The sequence below is a fragment of the Nymphaea colorata genome, chromosome 2 (assembly GCF_008831285.2).
Source record: "Nymphaea colorata isolate Beijing-Zhang1983 chromosome 2, ASM883128v2, whole genome shotgun sequence".
Taxonomy (NCBI): domain Eukaryota; kingdom Viridiplantae; phylum Streptophyta; class Magnoliopsida; order Nymphaeales; family Nymphaeaceae; genus Nymphaea; species Nymphaea colorata.
This window is the reverse complement of record NC_045139.1, coordinates 913078-923216: the sequence shown is the minus strand read 5'-3', so window position 1 is coordinate 923216 and position 10139 is coordinate 913078. Positions and strand designations below refer to the sequence as shown.

Below are 10139 nucleotides of genomic sequence, written 5' to 3'. Positions count from 1 at the left end.
GATATATACAAGAATTTTTGTAGAATAATACACGAACAATTTCATGGACATAAATTGTTGCCCATTATTTAAGTTTTTAAAAAATATTTTTCTTCAAAATATATGTTTCAACGATGAATTTATGTACTGACCGGAAGCAAAACTGAATTTGGAAAAGTTCTGTAAAAAGTATTTCTCTACCTTCACTTGTTATTGTAAAGCTAACTTTTACCAACCAGTCAGATTGCCAATTTTAAAGCCTTCAACCCCAAAACAGCCGATATCTTGAAAATACAGGCTCATCGAAGCGCTACACCGCGTCGTGGAAGATATCGCGATATGGTTCCTTTTTAAATGCTGACCGATATTTACCCAGCCTGATGCAGTGGGGAGGAACAGACCAAGTAGAGAGAGAGAGAGAGAGAGAGGGGGAGGGAGGTGCTTCCTCCGGCGATGGCGAAGCTGTCTGGGTTGCAGAAGCAGGTGGTCAGCCTATACCGCGGATTCTTACGGGCGGCGCGGTCGAAGGGCGGCGAGGAGCGTCGGAGAATCGAGGCAGTCGTCTCGGGGGAGTTCCGGCGGAACTCTACCTCCGTCGACCGGAAAGACTTCCTCTACATCGAGTACCTGCTCCGGAGGGGGAAGAAGCAGCTGGATCAGCTTAGTGACCCCCAAACTGTAGGCCTATTTTCCCGCCACGTCGGTTGATTCTGTAATCCTTTTCCTATTTCCTCTTTGCCCCTTTTCTTTCCGTTTCCGTCTGTACATTCGTTCTCGCGAAACAGAAAATTTTTGTTAAATCTGAGATTCCAACTACCCATGATAGACAATTCTCAATGTTGTACATTGTTAATGGTCGATGAATAAAATTATACCAAGAACCGCAGCTTATTCGCAATGATGAATCGAATTTGTGGTTCAAAATCCCAATCTTTTTTGGGTTTGAGGAATTCTTTAATGTTCTTACTGTGATTAAGAAATTGATTCTGTTTATTATTTGGGTTTGTTTTGGATTAGCAGCTATTGGCATCCAATGTGTAGTTCAGAAGTTGTTTCCTTATTGATCGGTACATAAAATAGCTTGTTTCAATTACTTGAATTGGAGAAGTGTTTCCCCATCTAGCTTTTTCAAGCCTGCATAAGGGTACATTTTTGTCACCATGAATCGTATTGCCTTGGTTGGATTTCAAGTAGAACTCAAATCCCATCAGGTTTCACATTGTTCAGGATGTCTTGACAGATGCTGGAGGTGGATGTCCAGCACGTATTTTTGACCCTCCAGGCTAATAAGGGCTGAGTTACGTGGTGGAACCTCTGGGTTGTTGGCTCACTTGAGCGCTATCATATCTCATCTATTAGATCAAGATCAAGTTTGCTTCAAGTTCACAAACAATTAAACACCCATACTGGCAAAAATTCAACTGGAAATTTTATCCTGCAGCAAAATAACAATCATGAAGCAGCATTGACGAAATTGTGAGTACAACGTTGACCTTGTTCAACATCTGCTTGAACTGTCTGCTTGGTGTATTTAAGCATAGAATAGAACCTGTAAAATACTCCCTTAGTAAGCAGATGTTCATGAATTAGCATATATAAGATTAAATGTAGACGGTGTATGTTCATCTGGACCACTCTCAGAAAATCAAGTTGGTCGTCGTAAGTTAAACAACCAAAGTAAAATGAAGGCGATGAGAATTACTTAAAATATATCCGTAGTCTTGGCATACTCGGTTTCTCCTTCTTCGATCTTGATATATGCCGTTTGCTAGACATGGACGTTGCCGTTTGCTAAACATGGACGCTGTTTCTTTGTTAATGCACTCATCACCTTTGTCAACTCCTAAGCAGAAGAAGTCAAGGATGAATTCTGAATGTATTGCTGCTACTTTTAGTGTCAGAAGGAACCTATTCAAATCCTACTAAATGCGCCAGCATATTCTTTGCTAAAGACTTGCAAGACTAAACATGTTTTTGGAGTATTTTCAGAATGTTTATGTGGTAAAGTCTAAATAGCAAGAAAGGCTTATAACAGAAGAAGTATTCTCAGAATGTTGATGTAGTAAAGTCTAAATAGCAAGAAAGGCCCATAACAGAAGTCCTTGTCCTGTGGCATGAAGCACTGGGCTCACAGGACATAGTTGAAGTGGACTGTAAATATCTTGAATATAAGACTTCTAGCATTGCTGTGGAAAGAGTTTATGAAACCCAGCTGTACATCTTTATGTTTTGTCAGCCCTTATAAATCCTGCAGCTTCTGTTATGTCCTGTGATGGAATAGCATGTTTATTTACGTAGGACGGAGCCAAGTATCCATGTAAGAAAACCTCAAAAGAAATTATTACTGTTATCCTACAGCAAAAACGCAGCGCTCAGGGCACTGCGGGATGTTTTCACCACGGACATGGTTCACATGGAGTCTGGAATGTCTTAAATTGGTAGCGATCCCTTTCAAAACTTCTGAAATCCAGCTATGACATCTTTAAATTTGTCAGTCCTTGTAAGCCCTGTAGCCTCTATGATGTCATTCAGTCACAGAAGAGGACAGTTCGAATAACTGCTCCATAGGATCTTCGTGTACACATAGCATGGTTTGTCAAGCTTATCTGGATGTTATTGGTGTTGGTCCTTTGTTTTCTAGTGGAGGGCATCAATGAGACTATGAACAGCAGGTGATCCGTGAGCATCTGAGTACTGTATCTATTCTTAATGGAGCAATAGGATGTGTGACTGAAACTGTAAGTAGAGGTACCAGACCGTAGGTTGGCGATGTCAAGAGCCACCCTATAGACAGCCTGTGTACCAATAGGCCTTCATTGTTGGAATCTATCATTCTGCATATCGTCCTGTGCGACATGGTTTTCCTGGTTGGCTGTCTGCTATCACTATAAGATCAAGCCCATTTAGCTAGTCCTTTTTTCACATAAGTTCCGTAATTTACCTAAAAGGGCTGTAGTTTTTAATGCAATTTTGCCCCTTCTTTCACGGCTCAGAGTGCATTTAGGTGGCATATCACCATCCACAAAGAATTTTCTCTAAACAAAACCTTTAGTATTGCTTATGTGAAATACCTTAGCGCATGTTAATCGATGGTTATGCTGCCATCCTGTCTTGTTCTTGTTCGAGACCATGGAACGGCTTACTCGCTCCGAGATTTATATCCTCTCTATCATTACATTTATATAGCATTCGATTCAACTTTCCTGAGGATCACTTCGACTCCATGAATCTTCCATTACAGTTATGATGATTTAATTTGGTGAAAACCCATGCATGTTTGGCTGACAGCGGCTAAAACCTGGCTCCTAGAGTGACTTAAGTTTTGCTTTAGTACCTAGTCTTTTTTGTAAACGAGTTCTGTTAAGTCTAGCTTCTCTTTGCTTGGGTGATCCAAATTCAGGACAAAAGAAGACGTATTCTAAGGTGAAATTAAAGAAAAATATGTCATACACTGGCTCCTTGGTGGCTAAAAATAAGTTGGTGCCATAGTAATATAGACAGACTATCATTCTCTAGCAAAATGGCTGGAACGGGTCAAAGAACAAACTTTTTAATGAATATGTGGACAGAAAGTAGTTGAAGAATGAAAATTACAGAACACTTCCAGCTTTATGGAGACTGGAAGTAGCTCTAATTCAATAGTTTTACATGCCATCTTTGCGGACATAAACCTGAATATCCATATTGGCACAAAAAGTTTGTCAACAGTACATGTTTTTGAGCAACCTCAATTATATATAGATTGGATTTCAAATACAATTTCTACCTGAACATCTGTCGATGTCTTATATTTGCTTTGATTGTGGACTTGTGTTCTAAATGCCATTGAAATTGCATATGTTGGGTCAGGACTCATCTTCTTCATCTGACATAATCTGGGTCAGTTGCCTGGCCTCGAATGTTGGTCAGCTGAGTGGGTTCGACGAAAATATGGTTCTTCATAACAAATCTTCATCCGCCTAGTTTGTAACTCGGCTTAAAGGTGCTTATGACCTTCACATTCAAGGAAGTCGAGTTTGACGCGGGTGATGGCCTCTCTATCTGAGACTTACTTTCAGCCTCTTCCAATAGACTTACTTTTAGGGTCCTCTAAATGGGACTCTGGATGCCAATGAAACATCAGCACCTTCATTGAAAGAAAATTTTCAACTACATTATTCTCTGTCATTGTTCAACTGATAAGAGTTGACACTTGACACATCCCAATCAGAGGTTTCTGAGTTCATTTCCAAACTGGCATTTAAAGAAACAGGAGAGATACAAATGAACATTCAATGGTAGAGACGTGAAAGCAGTAGTTGAAATTTACGCATTTCTACTGCAACTACGCGGCTGTCCTCTTGTCTGACATGACAAAAGCATGTAGAATATTCCTGCAGATGCCTAGTTTCCAGCTTAACCTGCACATGGGAGGTGAATAATGTCGGCGAAGGAGACGGAGAGTACTCCATTGGACAAGCTAGTTCTGGTTACGAATGTAAATGAATCGGATGTGACCAAGACCAATCTGAATTGAATTCATTTAGCAGAATTCAGCTTAAATTATCCGTTTCCTAGTCCTTTTCCAGATTCAGTATGCAGTTTCACAACTAATCCGAATTTGAATCGAATATTCTAGCCATTTCAACTCAATTTAGGATGAAAGTGTAAGTCAAAGCTTGAAACTAAATCTGGCAGAAAATGTGATTGTGTCAAATTTTGTAGAGGTTGGATCGGATGGAATCCAACTCTGTTAGGTTCCTAGTTACGACTTACAAAAAGCAGGTGGAAACAAGACGACCGGAATTGTTAAGAGTCTGGAGGTGTCCTTGAAAGGACGTTCTTCTTTACACTTTGGCTGCAAGCAAATGAGTTGTTTTACAGGATTTCCAGTATGGTAACTTCTCTCTCTCTCGCTCTTTCTCTCTCTCAATATATATATATATATAAAGGAACTGAAATAATGACAAAAACATTTGAAAATTGACATTAAAAGCACAATGCCACAAGAGTATTAGCAATAGTTTATTTTACTGACAGATTTTGAATATCTGGTAACATCCAAGGGCCGGCTGATTTCAATTTTTCCACATATACTATGGCTAAGTTTTGAGTTTGATAAAAAAATGACTAAATATTAGTACTACTATTTAAAAAAAAAAAAAACATGCTCCCATTCAATTGAGTCAGTTTTACAAACAGACTAATTTTCCCAACTAAAGTTGTAATTTATGAGCTGAAAAATAAATCAAAATATGAAATTATTTTGAAAAATGAAAAAAAATAGAGAAGTGTATTGTCTATGAGAAGCAAGATAGATGTAATTGGATCGAGATACGAAATCTAGATTTTGGACCCTCGGTTTCAGATTCAGAATCTGGACATTGGGAACCGAGGAATCACTCCCTTTCCCTCTGGATTTGACCTCCATGAAGATATTTCAAGTACGAGAAATCCCTTGGTGTATCCTTTGTCGAATAAAACATGGATCGACCAAAAGTGTCTGGATAAAAATATGGATCCAACCGATGTTGAACCTTGATACTAATACCCTAACCAGTCAAAGGTCCAAGCAGGATTCTCTCACACACTCTCTTTAGGTGGGTCCAAGCCCAGCAGTCTGGTTTCCCATGTCGTCAGGCTAGGCATAGGTCCGGGATGGGGCCCGGTTCGTAGCTTGGATGCAGCCAGTGGTCTGGTCCGACAAGTTATCAGGCTGTGCTGGACCCAGCTAATCTTGGCCCCATGGTTGTTTTCGCGACCAAAGCTCTACCCACCAGGCCACCGACTAGACTCTATGACTCTGCCCATTCTGACCCAATTAGTTATTGTCTCGTCTGCTCGAAGCGCAGGTGATGCAAGGCTTCAGGATATCGTTGTGTGATGTGCTTGGAGCGTTGGGTTCCCGCCTTCCCTACCTGGGTGTTTTAAGAAATGCTGAACAACTCTCCTTGAAATTCACACATCCATAGATCCACACATGATTCATTTTGATCGAAGGTCGTTTTCACCATGCCCAATGCCCAGTCTTACTTGCCGCCCCATAATAATTTGTATACCAAGCGATTATCTTATTTCAAGCTCACTTTCATATCCTCTCTCTCCAAGTGGTAGGGCACTCCCCACATAGGGAATGGTCCAATATGGTGGGTCTGAGTCCATTTCCAGCCACTCATTTTTGGTGCTGTCAATGTCTATGTTGATGCATCATGCAGCTGATTTTATATTCACTGCTTAAAAGATGACAAAGGTTCAGAAATTCTTTTGGTTTTTAAAGTTGCCTCTTACTTCTAGGCAATATAGGAGCACCCACTTATCTATTGGGAGAAAAAAAAGGTGTAAAATTGGGGCCAGAGGTTTGTACTTTAAGTGACCATTTTCCAGCTTTTGGTGTGATAAGCCACTGAGAGGATCCCCTTTTTAAGATTTTGGGTGTCATTCAGACGCTCAATATTTCTTGTCTTTTTTTATCACCTACGTCAACGGTGAGATGCACTGGGGAAATTGTAATAAATAGATTAGAATGATCATCTTATATTTTTGACTAAAAGTTGCTTATAAATTGATGGCATAAAGATGATAGCGATTTTACAACTTTGACACATAAAGTCTTTCTCTCTCTCTCTCTATCTCTCTCTACATGCACGTGCATAATATATATATATATATATATATATATATATATATATATATATATATATATATATATATATATATATATATATAGTGGTTAAATGGCGACTCCAGCTTTCTAGAATCACTCAATCATCTAATGGAAGCTGTTTGATTTAATATGATAAACAGTTAAAAAAAAACAAGGAAAAAAATGTGACGGTTATTTTTTTCATCTGACATTAGTTTACATCTTTTTCTCTTTATTTTTCTGTGAAGCAGATCGATGATGGTTGGGTGAATTTAGATAGTTAGAGTCATCATTCACTCATTATATATATATATTCATTAACGGTGGACACTTAAGATATACATTGTCTTATTCATTTACAATTAGCAACATGGTTACGACGCCCATGTATATATTATGATAATAAGTTTAAGATAATGTTGGTTATGCTGATTGTAACTTGTTTTAGCATATTGTAGTTGTTGATTGATAGTGGATCAGCCAGTCATTGCTTCAAAGCATATCAAATACTGAGTGGATTGGCAGCTTCAGCGGCTTAATTTAATTTTCGCTAATCCACAGATTAATCTGCTTAATCCACAGCTACCAAGCGTCGATATTCATTGGTTTTCCTGCATTAGAATACTTTAACGTGTGTGTATATCAGAGAGAGAGAGAGAGAGAGAGAGAGAGAGAGAGAAGTGGCCAATTGACTTGTGCAAAATCTATGTCTAATCATAAATTAAAGAAAGAGGGAAATAAATCTAGCATGCCAAACTCCAGTGGAAGACGCAATATTAAAAGTTAAAGGTGTGTTGAGCAATAAAAACAGCAAGTTGACTCAATGTGGTACCAACAAGCTAAAATTAAATATTGCTAACTATATACACCTTAAAGAGGACCTTGCAATTTGCTTTCATTATCTTTCAATTTATGTTAGACGAGCATGTATCCCAATCCCAATTTAATAGCCTTTCTTGTGTTTTACGTTGTTGTGACTCTTGTATTTAACGAGGATCAACATCTCTTAAATAGTAGAACTATAGTGCAAGCCATAGAAATAAGAAAACAAATCTCTATCTTTTCGAGCCACATAAAATTCTTCTTGTATTTTTGTGTGTTTACTTTTTTCCGTCTTCTTAATCAATTCGAGATTGAAGATTGTGTGTAACAACCCGACCGACTTGTAGGCTCGGGCCCCTGGTTCGGTGGATCCCAACCCACCTTTAACAGTTTTGATTTCAGTACTAAAAGGGATATGAACCAAGACAGTCATCTATTCAATAACTCTTTTCATAAGCCATTGAAGATCCCCCACAATCTTCAATACGAAACTAAATTTTTAGAATGTTACATTTTGAAAACTCAGACCCTAACACAACCCAAAACCTCCGAAGTAAAGGAGTTGGGAGAGCCTTTATGTCTCATGCGGGCAGTGGATAATCTCTCGCTCAGCCGGAGAGGACCGGCATCGTTTCTAACGCCACAATGTTTCCATAATTGCACATAGTTCTAAAGGAACAATACCTACTGATGGAGATCCTCCGTGCAAGCAATACCCTATTTGAATAATAGATAGAAAAGGTCCCTCCAAGATAGCCTTAGGGGGCAAGGAACCTTCCTCCCCACCAAGAAAAGGTGGGAAAGTGCAGGTTGGTCACAAACTAGAAAAAAAAAGCTGCTCTGTTCCTTTCAGTTAGTGCAATCAAAGTCAGAGACCAAACTTCAAGAAAAACAATACTTTTCTTCAGCCCATATATGATGCATGTTGAGCCTTCAAGAATTGCTTTGCTATCATGATTTGGTGATTCTTCAAAAGAAACCCACTAAAGCATATATACCAACTGTGGAGGTTCAATCTCATTGGGTATGAAGTTGATGATGCTGTTCAATAGAAAAAAGTCGCTCAACAGTTAACCTCAGAGAAAAGGCATAATCAATTCCAGTTGGTGCAGGAGTCACCTGACTTGAAGAGGAAACCAACCCAAGGAAAAGGACCTAACCGGTGGCGGAGCCTCATATAGGCAGGTGTGGGCAGTTGCCAGTAGAGGAGCTACATGTAGGCTGGTGTGGGCAGTTGCCCACGCCAGCAACAAAATTTTTATTTGTTTTTACATAAATTTTTTATAATTATTTACTTATTTATATATATTGTGTCCATTCAGAAATAAAGATTTCTATAAGAGTGCCCTTCAGCCAAAAATTCCTTTCGACCTAACTAGTGCATCAAAGTTGAGACATTCTTTTCTTGCTTTTATCCAATGATATTTTTTCTTGTTCACTTCTTTCATTTCGGAAGCTTCGCAACCAGTTGGTGCTTGCCAAGTGTTATGTTTTCAATGGTCGAAAAGCCCTTTTATCTAAGTTTTCTGGCTCCGCCTCTGCTCATGCACCGTCCACCTCTGGCGGCTGTTAAATCCTTTACCATCCGCCCACTTGAATGACTCTAGTGACAGTGGTTGGTGGATAGTGCAGTAGGTGGGATAAAGATGTGGAGTAAGCAATTCTGCACATTTTAACATTGCAACAACATATATAGAGAATTCAATGAGTATATATATATATATATATGTTTGCTATACAAATTCTTAGTTGCATGACACAAGATGTAGGATTAAATGGGTACCAATGTGCAATTGAAAATAAATAACTAATTTCCTGGAATATAGTTGGACAACTCAAACAAAATTGCCAACCTCTATAGCTTCATATATATATATATATATATATATATATATATATATATATATATATATATATATATATATAGGCATATGCGGGAAAGTTGGTAAAAAGTAGACCACTACGTTAAGGGACAAACCATGCTCAATAGAATTAATTATTAAAGCATTTTTTCTGCAATCTAACTTTATAGATATGATCTTAAAGGTGATTTGATGAGAAACAATATTAAGTTAGTCATTTTTTAATTTAATTGTGTTAATTGCAAAATGAACGGCTCTTATAACATCGAAATTTTGATATTAGAGAACATCATTTTTTTTACGAAACAACCTCAAATAAAACATGATTTACACAAAATTAGTGTTTATACGCATATTAGGAGGTTGATATTTTGTTTAAAACTCTTTTTATCACAAATTTAAGAAGCCTGCTTGTCCCTTACCCAAATAGTCAAGTATATATATATAAATCAAAGTTAGGTAATATGGTTTGTGCGTGGTAGGTTAGGCTTACCTAATGACATCTTTTAAAAAGTGGCGTTTCGTTTTTCTTTTTCTTCCTTTACAAAGCCAAGTAGAATTTTATCACCACCTGCCGACTTTTACCTAGTAAACGCCCGCCTCTTTTTCTTGAATATGAACTGGTACATTTGTTCATACTTTCCATCTTCTAAAGTAAACGCGTTTTTCAATCTACCGTTTACCTTCAACGCGATATTTGTTATTATTCTTTGATATTTGGTGTGTGTATATATATATATATATATATATATATATATATATATATATATATATATGAAGAGAGAGAGAGAGAGATTCAAATGTGGGTTAGACTTCGTCTTGTACTCCACTGTTGGTAAAGAAAATCTGTTGCA

At 38.0% G+C, this 10139-nt stretch overlaps 1 protein-coding gene across 1 annotated transcript; it reads left to right on the top strand.

Annotated features, from left to right (window-relative positions):
* The first annotated feature begins 372 nt into the window (after nt 1–372).
* Nucleotides 373–877, top strand: LOC116248674 (succinate dehydrogenase assembly factor 1, mitochondrial). The gene has a single exon (XM_031621599.2). It carries the CDS (start codon nt 433–435, stop codon nt 685–687), a length of 255 nt encoding a protein of 84 aa, XP_031477459.1. The 5' UTR covers nt 373–432; the 3' UTR covers nt 688–877.
* The last annotated feature ends 9262 nt before the right edge of the window (nt 878–10139 follow it).

Coding starts and splice junctions, on each gene's coding strand:
- LOC116248674 (XM_031621599.2), top strand. CDS start 433: ATGGCGAAGCTGTCTGGGTTGCAGAAGCAGGTGGTCAGCCTATACCGC.